Genomic DNA, 22634 nt, shown 5'->3' with positions numbered 1-22634 from the left:
AAAAAAAACCCCCAAAACCCTAAAAACCAAAACAGAACTGAAGGGAAAAATAGTGATTCAAGAATAGCTGGAGATTTCAATACACACTTTCAAAAATGGTTAGAAACCAGAGAGAAGATTAATAGGAAATAGAGGACTTGTACAATACTATAAACCAATTATACTTAACAGATACATGCACACTCTGCCCAACAGCAGCAGAACACACATTCTTCTCAAGTGCACATGGAACATTTTCCAGGACGGGCTGTATGTTAGGCCACAACACAAACACTAATACATTTAAAAAGAAAGAAATACAAAATATATTTTCTGACCACAATAGAATGAAACTAGACATCAATAACAGAAGCAAAACTGGAAAACTCACAAATATGTAGAAATTAAACCACACACTTTTAAACAATAGGTCAAAGAAGGAATACAAGGTGAATCTGGAAAATACCTTAAGATTTATGAAAATAAAAACACAGCATACCAAGACATATGAGATGCAGCAAAACAGTGCTGAGAGAAATTAATAGCTGTAAACACATTCATTAAAAAAGTGGAATAGGCCAGGTGCGGTGGCTCAAGCCTGTAATCTCAGCACTTTGGGAGGCCAAGGTGGGCAGATCACTTGAGGTCAGGAGTTTGAGACCAGCCTGGCCAACATGGTGAAACCCTCATGTCTACCAAAAATACAAAAGTTAACCAGGATTGGTGGTGCACACCTGTAACCCCAGCAACTCAAGTGGCTGAGGCACAAGAATCGCCTGAACCTGGTAAGTGGAGAGGTTTCAGTAAGTCGAGATTGCGCTACTGCACTCCAGCCTGGGCAATGAAAAAAAAAAAAAAGAAAAAAAAAAGGCCGGGTGCTGTGGCTCACACCTGTAATCCTAGCACTTTGGGAGACCAAGGCAAGTGGATCATGAGGTCAGGAGTTTGAGACCAGCCTGGCCAAGATGGCAAACCCCGTCTCTACTAAAAATTACAAAAATTAGCCAGGCACAGTGGTGGGCACCTGTAATCCCAGCTACTCAGGAGATTGAGGCAGGAAAATCACCTGAACTTGGGAGGCGGAGGTTGCAGTGAGCCGAGATCATGTCACTGTACTCTAGACTGGGTGACAGAGCAAGACTCTGTCTCAAAAAAAAAAAAAAAAAGTATAATTGTTTTCAACCTAACTGTACACATTAGAGAACTAGAAGAAGAGCAAACTAAAGATTTGTGCAGAGATAAGTGCAATATAGAATAGAAACACAATAGAGAAATCAATGAAACCAAATTTGTTTTTCAAAGAGTAACTGCATTGACAACCTGTAGCTAAATTAAGAAAAAAAGAAATACTCAAATAACCAAAATCAGAACATTACAACCAAAGCCACAGAAATAAATAGGATAAGAGAATACTATGAACGACTGTACACTAACAAACTGGATAACCTAGAATAAATGGATAAATTCCTAGAAAAATACAATTTATCAAGACTGAATCATAAAGTAAAAGAAAATCTGAACAGACCTATAGTTAGAATGAGATTGAATCAGTAATAAAAAATCTGTCAACAAAGAAAAGCCCAGGATGAGATGACTTCACTGATGAATTCTACAAAATATTTAAAGAAGAATGAAGGCTGGGCACAGTGACTCATGCCTGTAATCCCAGATCTTTAGGAGGCCGAGGCAAGAGGCTTGCTTGAGTCCAGGAGTTCAAGACCACCCTGGGCAATGTAGTGAGACCTGGTCTCTGAAGAGAGAAAAAAAAAAAAAAGTTAAGAATGAACACCAAACTCTCAAACCTCCTCAAACTCCTCCAAAAAGTGAAGAGGAAGGAACACTCCCAAATTTATTTTAAGAGGCTAACATTACCCTGATACTAAAATCAGACAAAGACACTACAAGAAAAGAACACCACAGACCAATATCCCTGGTGAATATTGATTGATTTTAAAAAATCCTCAAAATACTGCTAGCAAATAGAATTCATTAAAAGGGTTATACACCATGACTAAGTGGGATTTATTTCTGGAATTCAAGGATGGTTCAACAAATGACAATCAACCAATGTAATGTACCACATTAACAGAATGAGGGAAATAACCCATTCAGATTTTTTTTTTTTAAATTTTAGAGACAGGGTCTCACATTGTCACCTAGAGTGGAGTGCAGGGGCACCATCATAGCTCACTGCAGCCTTGACATCCTGGACTCAAGGAATCCTCGTACCTCAGCCTCCCAAGTAGCTAGGACTACAGGTGCACATCACCATGCCTGAATAATGTTTTATTTTATTTTTGTAGAGACAGGCTCTTGCTATTTTTCCTTGGATGGTTTTGAACTCCTGGCCAAAAGTGATCCTCCTGTCTTGGCCTCTCAAAGTACTGGATTTACAGGCATGAGCTACTGTGCCCAACCCCCATTCAGATTTAATACAATTTATCAATAAGGTTGAATTCATGTCTGCCATTTTGCTATTTGTTCTCTATATGCCACTTGTCTTGTTTGTTCCTCTGTTCTTCCTTTACTGTTTTTTATGTTTAATAGATATTTTTTATATCCCATTTTAATTTCTGTGTTAATTTTTTTATTATTTTTTAAGTTATTTTCTAAGTGGCCACTCTAAGAATTACAATATGCATCTTGATTTATCAAAATCTATTTCAGATTAATTACTCTAGTTAAATATAGAAACTTTGCTCCAATATAGTTCCACTTACACTTTGTTCTTTGTTTTACTATTGTTATACACATTACATCTATATATGTTACAAAGCCATTTATTGTTTTGTAGTTATTCACATAATATTCTGTTTCAAAGTTCTTAGAAAATATATGGGTACAGTCCTTTATATTTACTCATATGTTTAACATTTCCTGTGTTGTGCATTTCTTTGTATAATTTGAGTTACCATCTGGTGTTATTTCCTATTAGCCTAAAGAATTCCCTTGAATAATTTTTTAAATGCAGGTCTGCTGGGCCCCTCTCATCAGTCTAGGCCTTATGTTGACTCATTTACACACAGCTCTGCTTTGCTTTGACCTTGTCAAAACACTGCTTCATTTAAATTTCACCTAAACTCTACTCTTCCCCTACAATCCTATAATAATTCCATCTTTTCCTCTGTCTACTCAGATCCTCCACAGTTCCCCTGGTAAGTGGTCTCTGTCATTGCCATGAATCAATCAACTTGTTTATAAGTTTGTCCCTGAAAGCTTATTGGGCTACAATATTTATTTAGTACCGGTTTTCTCCATGGGACTAAAAACTCCAGGACTGGGCTGGGTGTGGTGGCTCATGTCTATAATCCCAGCACTTTGGGAGGCTGAGGCAGGTGGATCACCTGAAGACCAGCATGGCCAACATGGTGAAACCCCGTCTCTACTAAACATACAAAAAATTAGCTGGGCATTGTAGCGGGTTCCTGTAATCCTAGCTACTTGGGAGGCTGAGGCAGGAGAATCGCTTGAACTCAGTAGGAGGAGGTTGCAGTGAGCTGAGATTGTACCATTGTACTCCAGCCTGGGGCAACAAGAGCGCAGCTCCATCTCAAAAAAAAAAAAAAAAAAAAAAAAAAGAGTAGTATGAGAAGAGGGTAGAGAGGCAGGCAATGGAAGAGTTATAAATATTTACAGACGCCCAGGAGCTTCCATTTTGCCTACCAAACTATTTTGAACTGAGAATAATAAAAGATTTCTGAGTTAGAAATCAGATGGCTGGCTGAAAAGAGGAGTGGATAGTGATGGCAATGACAAATTAGATTTTTATAATAATTCAGGAGAGAGATGAGGTACTAAAGTAAGATGTTTGCAAGGGAAATGAAGCAATGGGGGATGTTATTAGGGGTAAACTAAGGCAACAGCGAGAGTGGAAAATCAGAACTATTGATGAGGGCTGTCAAGGTCTTTGCTGGAAAAACATTGCCACATGTCAAACCCAAAGAGCCTGGGGATAAAGAATGCTAAATGCAGTTTAGTAGTTGAGGGGGTTGAAAATAGGATGACAGCCTAGGAGAGAGTATAGAAGGGGAGAACTGGGGCCATTGGATGTGTGTGTATATCCTAGAACTTTCCTTTCAGGTGATTCCCAGGTGCACTGCTGGAGCAGGGATGATAACTCTTGGGGTAAGTGAGCATGAACAACTGTTGTCTGTTTGCAATACTCTAATCAACAGGTGGGCAGAGATTTTCAGTAAAATGTTAAAAGAAGGAATGATTCCCTAGAGATACATTCTAAAAAGAAGTGGGCTGAATTCTCTGTGGGCATGGGATGGCATAAATGACTTCCAAGATGAAAGTTAATGTTTCTGTAAAACATATTGCTGAAGAAATGGACCATGGTGGTTGCTTCTAAGGAGGAAAGTAGGAGGCTGAGGAAAGGAAGAGAGGAATACTTTTCTCAGTGTAAGCTTTTGTACATGTTGAATTTTGAATAAAGTAAATGTAATGTTTGTGCAAAATAAAAGTTTTCTAAAAGAAAGCTGAGGAAACACACGGAAGAAAAACATGTCTTACCTTTTCCCGTACCTCTATATATTTCCAAGTGACACAGAAAGAAAACTTTCTGTATATTTCCAATTGAGACAGAAAGAAAATAAAAAAAAGTGAGCCAGAAAAAAAACTTGTGGAGTGGCTGGTGGTGACAGTCTTATAGAGAATATACTAGTTTGCCCCCCTGCTGTCCTTCTTCTTTGAATTACTCATTTCTAGGTATTGCTATGTTATATGCTCCATACATTTTAATAAACTTCTGTTTGTTTTTTTCACAGGGGCCCCAGCCAAGAAGTTAGAAAGGTAAGAGGAAAAAGATTTTTCTCTTTCCCTACAACTAAAAGACTCACTGTTCATTTTCAAGAAAACTACTGTTTATCACTTTCTTTTTTTTTTTTTTTTGGAGACAGAGTCTCGCTCTGTCGCCCAGGCTGGAGTGCAGTGGCGTGATTTCCGCTCACTGCAAGCTTTGTCGCCTCCTGGGTTCACGCCATTCTCCTGCCTCAGCTTCCCGAGTAGCTGAGACTTCAGGCACCCACCACCACGCCCAGCTGATTTTTTGTATTTTTAGTAGAGACGGGGTTTGCACTGTGTTAACCAGGATGGTCTTGATCTCCTGACCTCGTGATCCGCCTGTCTTGGCCTCCCAAAGTGCTGGGATTACAGGCATGAGCCACCACACCCGCCGGTTCAGCTTTGAAGTTAAACAATGATTCAAATGCTTTTCCTTGAGAAACTATCTTATCTCAGTTATGCTTCAGGATTTTGTTTTGTTTTGTTTTGTTTTTGAGATGGAGTTTCATCTTGTTGCCCAGGTTGCAGTGCAATGCCATGATCTCGGGTCACCACAACCTCTGCCTCCTGGGTTCAAGCGATTCTCTTGCCTCAGCCTCCCAAGTAGCTGGGATTACAGGCATGTGCTACCACGCCCGGCTAATTCTGTATTTTCAGTAGAGACAGTGTTTTACCACGCTGGCCAGGCTGGTTTCAAACCTCTGACCTCAGGTGATCCGCCCACCTCAGCCTCCCAAAGTGCTGGGATTATAGGCCTGAGCCACCACGCCTGGCCAAAAAAAAAAAAAACAAAAAACAAAAAAAAAGCCTCAGGATTTAAGAGTTTATACTTTATGAGTATTTCCCATTTTGTCACAGAAACATTTTTTTTAAAAGTGCACTCAAAGACCGAGATTTAATAAAATTAAGAATTCTTACTGCATCATCAAGGATATTCTTAAGTAAAACTGACTTTAAAAAAATGTGAGTGTATTGTTCCAGGATGAACTATGAGATTCAAAGAAGTTGGTCAATACATTATTTCAGCATCACTTGTGTTTCTTGTCAAGACTGATGTAAAAGAAGATCTTCAAGAATTAGTTGGTGCTGACACTGGATGGATATAAGCAAAGTAACAAGTCCAGCTACATGAATAATTGTGTCCATTTTAAAGGAATTATAATTCTGCAGACGAGATATGAACTCAGTTTTTATGTTTGCAACTAAATTCCTTCTTTTTTATGAGACAGAGTCTTGCTCTGTTGTCCAGGCTGAAGTGCCGTGGCACCATCTCAGCTCACTGTAACCTCTGCCTCCCAGGTTCAAGTGATTCTCCAGCCTCAGCCTCCCGAATAGCTGGGATTACAGGCATGCACCACCAGGCCCAGCTAATTGTTCTGTATTTTTAGTAGAGACAGGGTTTCACCATGTTGGCCAGGTTGGTCTCAAACTCCTGATCTCAAGTTATCCGCCTGCCTTGGCCTCCCAAAATACAGGGATTACAGGCATGAGCCACCTCACCCGGCCTGCAACTAAATGTCTAATTTGGTGAGTTACTGCATCTTTGATAAGTAGCACTCCTATGATTTCTTTTACTGATTATCATCTAGCAGGCATTCATTAGTCTTTTAGCTATTGCATGTCCTTCTCCAACGAATGAAATATAGTAAGTTCATGTGTAAGATGCTTCAGTAGGTTTTCTTATTTCTACTTTGAAAATGGTAATACAAAAGCTTTGGCTTTCATAAAGCATATCATGTCTATGTTGAAAATATTCAATTCCCTTTCTTTTAAATTCTGACTGGTCTGAAAACGATGTGTCAACTTGATTGGCACTACAATAGTATTTGAAAATGTTCTATTGAATGAGATAAAATAAGGCAAGTGATTAACATCTCTAATGCCAAGGGAAAGAAAGAAGCTTTTGTCATACTTTCCTTTGTTATTTATAGTTTCAACCAGATTTCTCCCTTTCCCTGACTCAGCGAATTCTGATACTGATGTCAGCATCATCTTTTTCAGGATCTTCACATATGGGAACGTTAGAAAGCCAATCTTCTAGTCTCCCCTTTTTAAGCCAATGGAAGAGCCTAAAATTTAAAAACTACACATAAAACAAAATTTAATTTTAAGATAAAATATTAAATTCCTTTTTTTTTTTTTGGAGACAGAGTCTCGCTCTGTCACCCAGGCTGGAGTATAGTGGTGTGATCTTGGCTCACTGCAACCTTCGCCTCCTAGGTTCAAGCAATTCTCCTGCCTCAGCCTCCCAAGTAGTTGGGACTACAGATGCGCCACCATGCCCAGCTGAATTTTTTGTATATATATATATATTTTTGAGACGGAGTCTTGTTCTGTCACTCAGGCTGGAGTGCAGTGGTGGTATCTCAGCTCACTACAACCTCTGCCTCCCAGGTTCAAGCAATTCTCCTGCCTCAGCCTCCCGAGTAGCTGGGATTACAGGTGCGCACCACCATGCCCGGCTAATTTCTGTATTTTTTTAGTACAGACATGGGTTGGCCAGGCTGGTCTTGAACTCCTGACCTTGTGATCCGCACACTGTGGCCTCCCAAAGTTCTGGGATTACAGGCGTGAGCCACCGTGCCCGTCTGAATATTTTGTATTTTTAGTAGAGTTGAGGTTTCACCATGTTGGCCAGGTTGGTCTGGAACTCCTGAGCTCAGACAATCCGCCCGCCTTGGCCTCCCAAAGTGCTAGAATTATAGGCATAAACCACCGTGTCCGGAAGACAAAATATTAAATTCTAGGCCGGGCGTGGTGGCTCACGCCTGTAATCCCAGCACTTTGGGTGGCCGAGGCGGGCAGATCATGAGGACAGAAGATCGAGGCCATCCTGGTCAACATGGTGAAACCCCACCACTACTAAAAAATACATAAAATTAGCTGGGCATGGTGGCACGCACCTGTAATCTCAGCTACTCGGGAGGCTGAGGCAGGAGAATTTGCTTGAACCTGGGAGGTAGAGGTTGCAGTGAGCCGAGATCACACCACTGCACTCCACCCTGGGCAACAGAGCGAGACACCATCTCAAAAAAAAAAAAAAAAAAAAAATTAAATTCTAAAAGAGTATCCCTTTCCGGCTGGGTGCAGTGGCCCGCGCCTGTAATCCCAGCACTTTGGGAGGCTGAGGTGGGCGGATCACCTGAGGTCAGAAGTTCGAGACCAGCCTTGTCAGAATGGTGAAACTCCGTCTCTACTAAAAATACAAAAATTAGTCAGGTGTGGTGGCAGGCGCCTGTAATCCCAGCTACTTGGGAGGCTGAGGCAGGAGAATTGCTTGAATCCAGGAGAAGGAGGCTGCAGTGAACCCAGATCGTGCCACTGCACTCCAGTCTGGGTGATTAGAGCGAGACTCTCAAAAAAAAAAAAAAAAAATTAAATAATGGGTGCCCCTTTTAGATAAAGTTCAAATATTTTAAAATGTTCTCAATATGTTAAAAAATATTCTTGTGAGACAAGCCAACAAACTGCACTTTTTTCTTATGTTTCCGTATAGATATTAGAACAACTTCAGGATTTCAAAAAAAACTCATTTAATAGGTGACAAGGAGATTAGAGCAGGTATAACTGAAGATAGCTTGTAAGTGTAGCTGTAGCTGGTGGGCCGGTTGAGGTTCTGGACTTCGCAGTGCAAAATAATTTAAAGTCCAAAGTAAAAGCAAGCAAAAGAGTTTATTGCAAAGCGAAAGCACACCCTGACAGCTGATCAGAGCGGGCTGCTCAAAGGTGAGACAGCATGCACTGACACTGGTGAAACTCCCTTTGTAGGAGTCTCACAGGATCATTCATGAAGAGGGGAGAACAGGTGTTGCTATTAAGCATGTTCTCTAGTTTTCTGGGGCCATGTGCGCTGTGGTTGTATATGCTAGTATATACATTGCATGTCTTATTAGTATCTTAAATCTTCACCCAGGGCTGTTTTTTTTTTTTTCTCTATTACAATGAGTATAATTCAGCGCAAGGATACTGATGGGTTTGTGCACTTGTGAGAATTTGGGGATTTTCCCTTTTGCTCTTCTACCTCTTTGCTGCAAAATTTTCTAACCAGGAGCCTGGGATGTGGTTTGTACACTATGGGCTGGTTTGTTCTATTTATTTAGCAAGTTTGTTCCCCTTGAAGGGAGGCTATGACCACCTATCTAACCTACCTCCTAGAAACACACTAGGAGTATTGAGGGCAAACTGCATTAATCTCTGAAAACGCACATATTTATGCCCTAAACCTACTACCTTAGAAAATTCTAGAAAACACAAGGATACTCCAGCATACATTTTACCAGCTAGTCAATCATCATCTAGTCTCTTGAAAACTCTGTACACTTCCAACAGAATGAGGGTGAAAACGGCAAATAACATGTAAGAAACGTTATCAATATTGACTTTGTGAATTCCCTAGAAGAGTATCAGGGACCCTGAGGTCACCAGACCACATTTCGAGAGCCACTGTACCAGATTCTGTTCTAGGTAAAAGCTGGAGCAATCGGCATGAATAAAACACTCTCTCTATGGGGAGCTGTTTACGTAGTGGCAACTGCGACCTGTTCTAAAGTGGAACAGAACCGAGCGCTGTGAGAGGGTGGGACGTGGAGACCTGTCCTTGCCCGCCGGGACAGGGGAGTGGGCTCCAGGAAGGTAACCTTTCAACTGCGACCTGCTGAGGAGTCGGCAAGGGTGGCCGCCAACTACTTCTTTTTCCCGTCCACCCCCCAAATACCAGGAGAAGAGGGGCGGACGGGAAGCGACAGTGGCCGCCAGTCCCTGGCACGCGACGGGCTCTGACCCTGGCACGCCGAATCCTCAGGACAGCTCCGCTATCACGCAACTCCTCGGGTATGAGTCGCCAGGGCCGGAACCGCGCGCGGCGCCGGGGACCCGCGTGAAACCGCCTGTGGGAAGTGGGCGGGTGGTGCGCGGTCCGGGGACAGTGAGAGGCGGTGGACCGGGCGGGGACGTCCCGAAAAAGGCGCGCTCAGGGAGACGCAACTCTTGACGCGGTCTCGGGCTACGCGTAGGCGGCTAGTAGGAAAGGGAGACCCTGGGAGACAATGCCTAACAGGGCGAGGCCCCTGGCGGCCTCCTCAGGAGAACTCACAGTTCTGGGGGATCCCGGAGCCACTACCCTGCTGCGAGAAAGGAGGTCCACTTCCGCGCGCAATCTCGGGCGAGTGGCGTTTTCCACCCCCGCGGTCTCTTGCGCACTCTGGTGGCCTCTGGCGAGAACGACACTGAACTGGTTCACGCGGGACGCCAATAAAGATTTCTTATTCAAAAAACAGGAAGTGCCTACGGAGGCCGGGCGGGCAGCGGCGGCTGGGCATGAAGCCGGGCGGCTACCGGATCGCGGGCGGCGGCGGCGATGAGCGACATAGTGGAGAAGACGTTGACGGCGCTGCCGGGACTCTTTCTGCAGAACCAGCCAGGTGGTGGGCCCGCGGCCGCCAAGGCGTCCTTCTCCTCGAGGCTAGGCAGCCTCGTCCGCGGCATCACCGCCCTCACCTCCAAGCACGTAGGTGCTCGCTGGCCCGGGAGCTCAGGGACATCGGAGTGAGGCCCCCGCGCCAGGAGGCCCTGGCCGGGCGGCGAGACTCCAAGGCCTCCGGGGTTAGCCCTCCGGCGGGGCTCAGGGGCTGCTGTGTCGGTTCGTCCTTTCGTCTGCCTGGAAGCTTCACTTTCCTGCTGGGACTGACAGCAAGGGAGGCCGAGTTTCCACAGTTGGTTCTGACACTGACTCTTTGGTCTGGGGCATATCTCTGTAACCTCTGACCTTCCATGTGTTTTCTCAACGTTGGCGTGGAAAAGTACTGATACATAATTCATAGTGTTTTTGAGGATTGGGTGAGATGTCAAGCGTGTGAAAATACCCAGTGCGATGGAGGTGTCAGACATTGTTTACCTTCCACAAAGTTTTTTTCCCTATTCAGTTTCCTTCTCTCCCCCCATCCCTTCAACTGAACAACAGTTCAGATGTCGCATACCTGAACAGATCCTGTGAGCCTCATGTTGAATATCTTTGAGGAGCTTGAGGTTCTTGGGTTAGAACAACGTGTTGGGCAAAGAAAAAGCATAGTTCTCTTAAAATGTAAAATTTGCTAAGTTTCTGCCTCAAATGGGCTTTGAAAATGAGCAGTTATAAAAATTCTTAAGCTTTTAAAAATTTTTAATTTTTAGTGACGGAGTCTCGCTTTGTCGCCCAGGCTGGAGTGCAATGGTGCGATCTCGGCTTGCTGGAGCCTTAAGATTTTACAATTTTTTAATTTTTTTTTTTTTTTGAGATGAGGTCTCGCTCTGTTGCCCAGGCTGGAGTGCGGTGGCACCATCTTGGCTCACTGCAAGCTCCGCCTTCGGATTCATGCCATTCTCCTGCCTCAGCCTCCCGAGTAGCTGGGACTACAGACGTCCGCCACCACGCCCGGCTAAATTTTTTTTTGTATTTTTTAAGTAGAGATGGGGTTTCACCGTGTTAGCCAGGATGGTCTCGTGATCCGCCCGCCTCGGCGTCCCGAAGGGCTGGGATTACATGTGTGAGCCACCGCGCCTGGCCTTAAAATTTTTTTTTTGAGACGGAGTCTTGCTCTGTCGCCCAGGCTAGAGTGCAGTGGTACGATCTCGGCTCACTGGAGTCTCTGCCTCCCGGGTTCAAGCGATTCTCCTGCCTCAGCCTCCCAAGTAGCTGGGATTATAGGTGTACGCCACCACACCCGGCTAATTTTTGTAGTTTTAGTAGAGACAGGGTTGGGCTGTCTGGTCTGGAACCATGTTTGACCATGTTGGGCTGGCTGGTCTGGAGCTCCTGACCTCAAGTGATTCGTCCCCTTTGGCCTTCCAAAGTGCTGAGATTACAGGCATGAGCCACCGTGCTGGGCCCCCACAGGTGCTTGATGGTTGCACAGATTGTGTAGTATACCAATTCACAGCTACAAGGAGTTTATATCTTAAAAAGAGCACATATTAATGTCATTATTTGTTCAACAAATGTTTATGGGAACAAGGTTATGTGTTAGACACAGGAAAATAGAATTAAAGACATTCCCTTTTCCCAAGGAATTGGTCATTCGTTTTGGGCTTAAGTGTAAGTATGACTATAATGCAATATAAATGCTAAAAGAGAAGGAAAGACAGAAAAGAAGGTTTTAAAAAAATTGTTTTTTGGTAGCTCAAATAAGTTGATGCTATACAGAGAGAAACTGCTTCACATTCCAGAATCATTCTTTGTGGGCTTTGTTTAGTTTTGTTTTTGAGATGGAGTCTTGCTCTATCGCCCAGGCTGGAATGCAGTGCTGCAATCTTGGGTCACTGCAACCTCTGCCTCCTGGGTTCAAGTGATTCTCCTGCCTCAGCCTCCCTAGTCGCTGGGATTACAGGCACGCATCACCAGACCTGGCTAATTTTTATATTTTTTGTGGAGATAGGGTTTCGCCATGTTGGCCAGGCTGGTCTTGAAGTCCTGACCTCAGGTGATCCACCTGCCTTGGCCTCCCAAAGTGCTGGGATTACAGGCGTGAGCCACCATGCCTGGCCATTTGTGGCCTTAATGTTGTTTTTCTTAAGGTTTTTGTCCTTTGCTAATTTTTAAGGGATGCTCAATAAAATTTTTTAAATAGTTATTTTTGATCTTAAATAGCAGTTTGAAACTGTAGATAGGCATCCATGTGTGTCAGTGCTTCACTAGTGGCTTTTGAATAGCCATCTGATGAACATGTAATTCAGTGTGTAATTTAAAGGTAGCATGATTTTAGCCAAAAAAAATTGGGCCAATTTTTTAAGTGCTTAGGAAGATAACATACAATGCAGACAGTAGAAGTGACCACATTGGTATATGTCTGAGATAGGAAGTGATGGAAAGGATTCGGGGAATGAGGAAAAGATAGGGAAGAAGAATGTAGTTTAAGGGGAAAATACCTATTTCTGTTTCTGCTTTCTTACGCTATTTCTTAATTCCATGAAGACTTTTTACTTCTAAGGGGAAGATGTGAGATGAGACTCTTTTCTTGGGCCAATACATGGAGAATTTCTATTCTCTCTTCACGTTTAATTTTTTTTTATTTTTATTTTTTTTGAGATAGAGTCTTGCTCTGTTGCCCAGGCTGGAGTTCAGTGGTACGATCTTGGCTCACTGCAACATTCACTTCCTGGGTTCAAGCGATTCTCCTGCCGCTTTCTCAGCCTCCTGTGTATCTGGGATTACAGGATGCCCAGCTAATGTTTGTATTTTTAGTAGGGACGGGGTTTCGCCATGTTGGCCAGGCTGGTCTCAAGCTCCTGACCTCAAGTGATTCACCCGCCTTGGCCTCCCAAAGTGCTGGGATTACAGGCATGAGCTGCTGCTCCCGGCCTCCACCTTTAGTTTTTAAAAAACCATTTTCTGCTCTTCTGCCATTAAGGGGAAGTAACTGAGTAAAGAAAAGAGGAAGGGGCCGGGCGCGGTGGCTCAAGCCTGTAATCCCAGCACTTTGGGAGGCCGAGGCGGGCGGATCACAAGGTCAGGAGATCGAGACCATCCTGGCTAATGCCGTGAAACCCTGTCTCTACTAAAAAAATACAAAAAACTAGCCGGGCGTGGTGGCAGGCGCCTGTAGTCCCAGCTACTCGGGAGGCTGAGGCAGGAGAATGGCGTGAACCCGGGGAGCAGAGCTTGCAGTGAGCCGAGATCTGGCCACTGCACTCCAGCCTGGGGCACAGAGCAAGACTCCGTCTCAAAAAAAAAAAAAAAGAAAAGAGGAAGGATGGGGTAGCCTGGAAATATTTATTCTCTCTGGGGATGGTTCTGAGGTTTGGAGATAGGGCTTTAGATAGATCATAAGTACATAATATTTATAACTCTCCTTTAAAGTAATGTTTCTTTTAAATTAAAAGTATTGTAAATTATATTTTTTCCTTTAGATAAATGCTGTTACGGTTTTAAAAGACAGTTAATTAAGCGTTTAAATATTTTCATTTTCTCAGGAAGAAGAAAAATTAATCCAGCAGGAACTGAGTAGTCTGAAAGCAACTGTTTCTGCTCCTACTACAACACTGGTAGGTTTGCATAGTCAGTGCCAACACATTTGAATTTGAAATCTAGTCTACTATGGACTCAATAGTGACATCTAACTGATGATTGGTTGCTAAAATTTGATTTATCGTAGTCAAAATGAATTATAGATGGTAGCAACTTAGATGTTAACTTTAGCCTTTTATTATTGACTGGTTTGCACCAGAACAAGATTTGCCTATGTGAAGTCAGGGCTAATGTGATGATGATTACATAAATGTGGAGATACTCTTGGGACCCTAGTGCTGATCTGATGTTTTTAATGTTATGCATTTGGAAAAGGTTGGGATATCAACATGATATTTTCAGACCTGAATTGATATATTGTAGGTATATTTAATTTTATTATGTAAGACCTAGTTGTTTTTAAACTTTGTTCTACATAATTTGATCTTTCAAACAATATTCAGCAACTATTTAATGAATGGTCATTCATTATTATGCAGGCGACTGTGGGGCTATCCCAGCATAGCTAGATTAAAACCCAGTTTGATTTTTTTTCTTTCTTTTTTTTTTTTTTTTTGAGATGAAGTCTTGCTCTGTTGCCCAGGCTGGAGTGCAGTGGCGTGGCACGATCTCGGCTCACTGCAACCTCTGCCTCCTGGATTCAACCAGTTCTCCTGCCTCAGGCTCCCGAGTAACTGGGACTACAGGTGCCCGCCACCATGCCTGGCTAATTTTTGTATTTTTAGTAGAGTTGGGGTTTTCACCATGTTGACCAGGCTGGTCTCAGACTCCTGACCTCAAGTGATCCACCTACCTCAGCCTCCCAAATCAAAGTATTAGGATTCCAGGCGTGAGCCACCGTGCCTAGCCTGATTTTTTTAAAATGAGATTTTGTTCCAAGCAACATTTGTTCAGCAAATATTTGGTGAGTGTCTTCAGTATACAAGCTACTGTGGGAATGTTTTCCCTCTCTGCCAGTAAAAATATCAGGGTGATCATTTTGCATAAGCACATGATCGTGAATTTGAAAAGCACTTGTAAAGTCTGAGAGAATGAATATGTTTTCTTTTGTGGTCATAATAATAGTTTGTGGCAAATAAAACTCAAAACATAATCTGATATATCTGTGTGTGTGTATATATGTATGTTTGTGTGTATACATGTATGTGTGTCTGTGTGGCTATGGATAAAATATGCTTCATAGTACTAGATAGAATTGTTAAACATAAATCGTTTTTGTTGGATTTCCATTTTTTATGATTGGCATCAGTACATAGTTTTCCTTGTTCCAAGGCAGAAACCTGAAGTTGGGCAGAACTAAGTTAAATAGGTAGAAATTAGGAAGGCAGAGTTTGAAAGGAAGATTTTACAACACTATGACCATCCAACTCTGTATATTTTACACAGTAGTCTGTCCCAGTGCTGTTCATGTAAAGGTTGGCTGTCAGAGAAATTGTAAAGAGAATTCCTGCATTGGGGAATGCACTTTCATGTCTAAAAATAAATGCATGAGATGTAATCTCACTTAGACAAAGTTGGTAATGACTTTTGAAAAACTCTGAGATAAAATGTTACAAATCTAGGGTTGAAACTTAATGGCTTAAATGAACACTTTCACTCCTAATTAATGTAGAAGTCTGAAGAGGGACTTCCATTATTTTTTGTTTATCTTTTGTTTGTTTTCTCAGTATTCTGTAGCCTTTTTTTGGGCGGGGGGACGGGGTGGGAGGATGGAGTCTTGCTCTGTTGCCCAGGCTGGAGTGCAATGGCGTGATTTTGGCTCACTGCAACCTCTGCCTCTCGGGTTCAAGCGATTCTCCTGCCTCAGCCTCCCAAGTAGCTGGGATTACAGGCGCGGGCCATCACGTCTGGCTAATTTTTGTATTTTTTTAGTAGAGATGGGGTTTCACCATGTTGGCCAGGCTGGTCTCAAACTCCTGACCTCAGGTGATCTGCCCTCCTCAGCTTCTCAAAGTGCTGGGATTACAGGAGTGAGTCACTGCACCCTGCTAGTATTTTGTAGTCTTAATTAATGTGTTAATGAGTTAACTTTTGCTGCTTTTAGCACAAGTGACCTGAGTTAAATCTCATTCCCTTAAAATTTTCCTATGGTTTCTCTTTAAACTCTTTATATTTATATTAAACATTATCATCATTGCTTTCAAATATTCAATTTTACTGTTTCCTAAGCATTTTGTGATTTAATAATCCTGTAATATGCTAACCCTAATTAATTTTGACATATTAAAATAGTCTATGTCACCAGGTGTGGTGGCTCACACCTGTAATCCCAGCAATTTGTGGGGCCTAGGTGGGTGGATCATTTGAGGTCAGGAGTTTGAGACCAGCCTGGCCAACATGGTGAAACCTCATCTCTACTAAATATACAAAAATTAGCTGGGTGTGGTGGTATGCACCTGTGGTCCTGGCTACTCGAGAGGCTGAGGCATGAGAATTGCTTAAACCCGGTAGGTGGAGGCTGCGGTGAGCCAAGATCTTGCCACTGTACTCCAGCCTGGGCGACAGAGCGAGACTGTGTTTCAAAAAAAAAAAAGTCTATGAGCTTTTTGTTATTTTGAAACACATTTTATTTATATATTTTATTTCTGATTAAAATTTTCCATAAATATTGATAATGCAAATATCTTAGTGATAAAACAAATTTTTTAGCATCTCTTAAAAATTTTTGGCTTGCATTGAAGATATTAAAAGACCCCATTAGAAAACTAAATATTATTACAATAGCTATGCCATTAATGAAATCATGCCCCTCAGTTTATAATTGTGAGTTTTTAAAAAAGAGTGCCTATAAAGCAAACTATTCTGTATTGTACTTAGCACAATAATTCTGAGGAAAATCTAGGTGCAATTTGGTTTTCCAATGTGAAAAATATTTTTGTTACAGAAATTATTACCAACTTGTGGGAATTTTATGGATATTTTCGTTTGACAAAGTCTACTAAAATTATATGCTGTATTTTAGAAGCCAAGTAAGATGACCATGATGAAATCTTGTGTGATGACCCCATGTATCACATTATAACCAAATTTTTCACTGGGGGCACATAGAAATAGCTACAGTTGATTTATTTTATAGTAGTGCCACTAACAAAATAGTGAGATAATTTTATTAAAAGTAATACTACTGGTAAGATTGGGAGCAATTTTTATTTATAAAGTCTGATATTGGGTGATTAGTTTGTAATATATATGTTATTTCTTCAGTGCCAGGATTAAAGGATTCTCCTGTTAAATTATGAGAACACAGTAAAACAATCTAAATATTCTATTTATTTATACGGCTACTGGATATTTTGCTTTTCAGAAAATGATGAAGGAATGTATGGTGAGACTTATATATTGTGAAATGCTTGGATATGATGCTTCCTTTGGCTATATTCATGCAATCAAGTTAGCCCAACAAGGAAACCTCTTAGAAAAAAGAGTAGGTATGTATGTGTTTAAGACTTTCATGCTTTCATGTTGTCCTTGAAGTTCCAACTATTACGCAAAATGAATGATGGCAGGTATATAGTATGTTTTTAGAATACTGTATTATAATTTCTAAAACTTTAAAAGATCACACTTCAGAAACTCAAAGCCATTTATAGGAAATCAGTTTTCCTGATTCGTAGCATTTTGGAGTTAAAGAGAAGACTAAAAGTTACTTGGTCTTGTGATGGCAGTTAGATGACTATATATGTCAGAACTCATTGAACCATACATTTAAATATTTTTTGTATGTAAATTATATGTCTATAAAGCTGACTTTTTTTGTATATAAATTATATGTCTATAAAGAGCTGATTTTTTTTTTTTTTGAGACAGATTCTCTCTGTATTGCCCAGGCTAGAGTGTACTGGCGGGATCTCTGCTCACTGCAACCTCTGTCTCCAGGTTCAAGTGATCCTCCTACCTCAGCCCCTTGAGTAGCTGGTACTAAGCTGTGTGCCACCATGCCTGGCTAATTTTTGTGTTTTGTTTTTGTAGAGATGGGGTTTCACCATGTTGCCTAGGCTGGTCTTGAACTCCTGGGCTCAAGTGATCCGCCTACCTTGGCCTCCCAAAGTGCTGGGATTATAGGTGTGAGCCACTGCGCCTGGGCAATAGAGCTGATATTAAGAAGTCTGTTTAATCTTATTAGTTTAATGGTCAGAAATGATTCTTTATAGAATAAAACTGAAATTTACTAAAGTAATTTTAAATGTCTTGTTCTTAGATTCTCAAATGTTAGCTATGAGGATTGGCAGTGTCGTTTAAAAAAATTTCTATAGTTAACCTTTAGGGCTATTAGGAAAAATTCTTTTAAGCAATTAAATACTCTGTTCATAAATGTTCAGCTTTATATCAGAATCTCAAGAAGGAAGCATTTTAGAATAGTAAAGGGTAGAACATGTTCTTTATTCAGAGAAGTTGATAATGTCATGTCATTAGGGACTAGCATTATTCATAAATTATATTGCTCTGTGCTATCAGATGATGGGGTGGAGGTGACAGATGTCTTGGTAAACTTTCTGAGACTGAATGCACACAATATTCCACTTGTGGAACCCCACTCCGCCCAAAACACTCTTCAAATTTTATTTCTCCTGTAATCACTCAAGCGGCTCCTACCATCTGTTACCTTTCTTGTTATCTTTTCGTATATTAATGTCTTAGCTCCCGAACTAATTTTAAGATCCCTAAAGGCAGGTATTTTTTTTTGAGCTATTAAATTAGTTTTTATTAGTAATTTGCTTTTCTTAAAACTTTAATTTTTTTTTTAAACATTATACAAATATGGAATGTAAGCTCTTCCAGTCATACTCACTATTTTCAGTTTTCATCCCAACTGAAAGGTCAGGAGATCGAGACCATCCTGGCTAACATGGTGAAACCCCGTCTCTACTAAAAATACAGAAAATTAGCCAGGTGTGGTGGCAGGCTCAGGAGGCTGAGGCAGGAGAATGGTGTGAACCCGGAAGGCGGAGCTTGCAGTGAGCCAAGATCGCGCCACTGCACTCCAGCCTGGGCGACAGAGCCAGACTCCGTCTAAAAAAAAAAAAAAAAAAAAAGAATTAAGGTTTCATTGGGATGGTCTTTGGATTAGTTTGTTGGCCTTGGTGTTGGTGACTTGGGAATGGGTGATACCTTAGCTGAACAGGTGATTTATCAGCAATCTGATAAGACAATCTCCACTTTAAATGCTTCCTAGGGGCCTGAGTGTGGTGGCTCACTCCTGTAATCCTAGCACTTTGGGAGGCAAAGGTGGGAGGAATCACTTGAGTCTGGGAGTTTGAGACCAGCCTGGGTAACATAGTGAGACCCTGTTTCTACTTAGAAAAAAAAAGAAAAAAGCTCGGTGTGATGGTGCATGCCTATGGTCCCAGCTACTTAGGAGGCTGAGGTGAAGGATTGCTTGAGTTTGGAAGGTAGAGGCCACAGTGAGTTTTGATCATGCCACTGCCTTCCAACCTGAGCGAGACTCCATCTCAGAAAACAAAACAAAACAAATGCTTTCTGGGATTTTCCTAATCGCTTTCTTGGCCTGGGTCAGATTTGTTTCAACTCTTGTGATTGTGGGAGTAATAGCTCTGCTTCTCTGACCTCTAGTGAAGGTGTTGGAATTGGTCATGCTACTACCTCTTGATTGTGAGAATAGGAAGTTTCTGTTTTCTCCTGTTCCGTAGCGGACACAGACAGCATGGATGCTGGGTAATGATGGGTATAATTAACATTAGAATCCCTGATGAAAGAGCTGAAAGAATTGAGAAGAATGAAAAACAACGAGCATGGAGTCAGGGAATCAGTTCTCAAGATAGACTATGTGGAGAGGCAGTAAAATACAGGGGTTTAAGATATGGACTGACTTCAACTGTCTGCGTTTGAGTCCTGGCTCCACCATGTGATAGGTGTGGACCTTAGGAAATTGCCCTTTTTTGGATCTCTTTTTTTTTTTTTTTTTTGAGATGGAGTCTTGCTCTGTCACCCAGGCTGGAGTACAGTGGTGCTATCTTGGCTCACTGCAAGCTTCACCTCCCGGGTTCACGTCATTCTCCTGCCTCAGCCTCCCGAGTAGCTGGGTCTACAGGCGCCCGCCACCATGCCTGGCTAATTTTTTGTATTTTTAGTAGAGATGGAGTTTCACCACATTAGCCAGGATGGTCTTGATCTCCTGACCTCGTGATTTGCCTGCCTTGGCCTCTCAAAGTGCTGGGATTACAGGTGTCAGCCACCATGCCCAGCTTGAGTCTCATTATTATATACGGATAAAAATGCCTATATATGCCTATATATAGCCTATGAGATTAATTGGGTGGTTGTGAGGATTAAATAAGTAATGCTTATAAAGTACTTGACCCATAGTGACTGTCTAATTAAAGTGTTAGTTATTATCATTGTGAAGCCTGACTGAGAAAATTCCTTGGAGAATCTAGATTCTATGTACATGGCATTTGTCATAGTGTTAATACATTTCCTCAATCTTAAAATGTACTTTAAAAATGTTTTAATATTATTGCAATAAAAATGCTTATTTAAGCCAATGAGTACATTTAATGTGGCAGACAGCGTTTCTTTCCTGAATAATTGTTATTCCTTCAACTGAGAAAATAAGGTATTGTGTGTGGCTTAATATATTTAGTATATTATTTACATCGTGCAGGTTGACATTAGGACATTAGGTGGCTAGCTCACTCAATACAAAGAGCTAGTAACTCAGTATTAACTGTAGTGATTAGGGTTTTTTTTGTTTTTTTTTTGTTTTTTTTTTACTGTAGTGATTAGTTTTTGAATTATATGTTTGGCTATAAAATAGCATTTCTAAAATAGAGAATGCTTTAATTGATAATGTAAAGATTTGCACAAAAAATAGAAGGCATGTCTTCTCGGTGCCATTTATAAGATTTTAAGTTGATACACATAGTGTCTATTCCATTTCTGGAATATCCTATGAAATACATAATTCTGGAAGATTTCAGGATGAAGAATACCTGAAATCTTCCTTACTGAAGGTTTTTAACCTTGTATTTTGCAATTTGTTTTTATATTTACTTGTTACTGGTATCTTTGATACTTACAGGACTGCTTTAATTTCTTGTGAAAAGTCTATTTTTGGTAGGTAGTAATGAGACTTTTCCCTCAATTTTTATAGGTTATTTGGCTGTTTCCTTATTTCTACATGAAAGTCATGAATTATTGCTTCTCCTTGTGAATACAGTTGTAAAGGTATTGTATGTTGGTTAATATGAAGTCATAATTCTTGTCAGCACCTGACATTTCTCCTGGATCATATTCAATTAGATGATATTAGAAGAAAGTGGGCTTGCAGAATGGGCTTAGAAGAATCTTTTAGATCAGTTTCTGTGTCTATAAAATGGAGTTAAATAATAGAACTTACGGAGTTGTGAGGGTTAAATGAAATACACGTGAAGTAGTAGCTGCTGCTCTTCTTGTTATAATTTCATTGTAAAACACAGAGTTAGAACTAAAGTCCAGGTCTCTAAGCTGTTAGTTTAGGTATATTTTCCATGCTGTTATCTTTTTTTCTAGGATCTGTTCTAAAGGGATATAGATATAAACTGAATAATTGAAGTCTTTAAAGTTTAAAAAGTCATTTAAAAAAAGAATAGAATATAATCAACTGAAATGTAGAGATAATAAAAACAATCCACACTCACAATATTTTCTGTTTAACTTCCAAATCAGAATGATAATGAGATGTAATTGAGTTGTTGAGCTTTTTATCTTGTGTCAATATTTTGATACGTGAGAGAGAGAGAGAACAGTATTTTCTGAACTTTAAGTCATATACTATATTAAGGTTACTAGTAGCTTAAATTTTTTCCAAACCTAAAAAACATATTTTTAGGTTCTATTAGAATGGTTTATAAACCATATGGATAGATAAGTACATATGAATGTGTGCATTTTATTGTGAATATTCCAAAATCACTTCCTTTTAAACTTACATTCATATTATTGTTGATTAATAAGAAAAACTCATAAAATTGTTTTATTATTGGTTTAGAAAAGTTTTAAAGGCTGTAATAAAGGAGACTACTTTGGCTAGATTCAGAACAGAGATACAGTTTCCTCTTGTATCAGTTGCTCTTTGGCTTTATTTATCTACTGACTCTATTAAGGCAAATGAAACAAATAGGAGCATTCCAATAAAATATGCCATAAATTTGGATGTACAAATTAATTATAAATAGCACAAAATTACTAAGTATATAGGACCATTACAGTGTTGAATTTGCCATTCCTAGTTTCAGTATTTACACTGAATGTTTTCTTTCCTTAATGTTGTACCAGGATCTGCAGAGCACTAACCTAGTAGAAGTGTGTATGGCACTGACTGTTGTTAGCCAGATTTTCCCCCGAGAAATGATTCCAGCTGTTCTTCCATTAATAGAAGATAAACTTCAACATTCTAAGTAAGTAAATTCTTTGGGAATAGGTGTCTATGCCATATATTTCAAAACAGAAGTTTATGCTAGAAAATTTATTATAACTTCAATGCTACCAGGATAGAGATTATTCTTTGACTGCTAGGAATAATACAAAAATCTTAAGTAGGATCATCTTTATTTTTATGTGGGTTTAGGGAAATGTTAGACAGCTTTCTAAAGTTAAACTAAGAGACAGTGAGGCCTAGTGTCCAGGAATCCTTGGCTTTCCTCCCAGTTCTACCACTAATGAGCAGTGGTCTTGTTTTTCCTTGGCTATATGGGGTTGGTTGAAGCTCCTTAGTTCTCCCAAAGTTGTTTTGGGGATAAAGTAAAATAATGAAAGACATATGGAAATTGTGCAAGTATAGTGAATGCAAAGCTTCAGTGTAGTGGGAAGATGCTTTTTGTTTTTTTTTTTTGAGACAGTCTCACTCCGTTGCCTAGGCTGGAGTGCAATGGCA

At 40.7% G+C, this 22634-nt stretch overlaps 1 protein-coding gene across 1 annotated transcript in view; it reads left to right on the top strand.

Annotated features, from left to right (window-relative positions):
• Positions 1 to 10031: 10031 nt before the first annotated feature.
• Positions 10032 to 22634, top strand: part of AP4E1 (adaptor-related protein complex 4, epsilon 1 subunit) — a 95908-nt gene continuing 83305 nt past the window's right edge. The window contains exons 1-5 of the mRNA XM_011995751.1: positions 10032 to 10270; positions 13708 to 13779; positions 17067 to 17190; positions 20874 to 20947; positions 22037 to 22158. Coding sequence (XP_011851141.1) covers positions 10121 to 10270; positions 13708 to 13779; positions 17067 to 17190; positions 20874 to 20947; positions 22037 to 22158 — 542 coding nt within the window. The 5' untranslated portion in view covers positions 10032 to 10120. The remainder of the gene's footprint in view (positions 10271 to 13707; positions 13780 to 17066; positions 17191 to 20873; positions 20948 to 22036; positions 22159 to 22634) is intronic.

Source organism: Mandrillus leucophaeus, unplaced genomic scaffold (genome assembly GCF_000951045.1).
Source record: "Mandrillus leucophaeus isolate KB7577 unplaced genomic scaffold, Mleu.le_1.0 Scaffold497, whole genome shotgun sequence".
Lineage (NCBI taxonomy): Eukaryota > Metazoa > Chordata > Mammalia > Primates > Cercopithecidae > Mandrillus > Mandrillus leucophaeus.
This window is presented reverse-complemented; position numbering and strand designations above follow the sequence as displayed.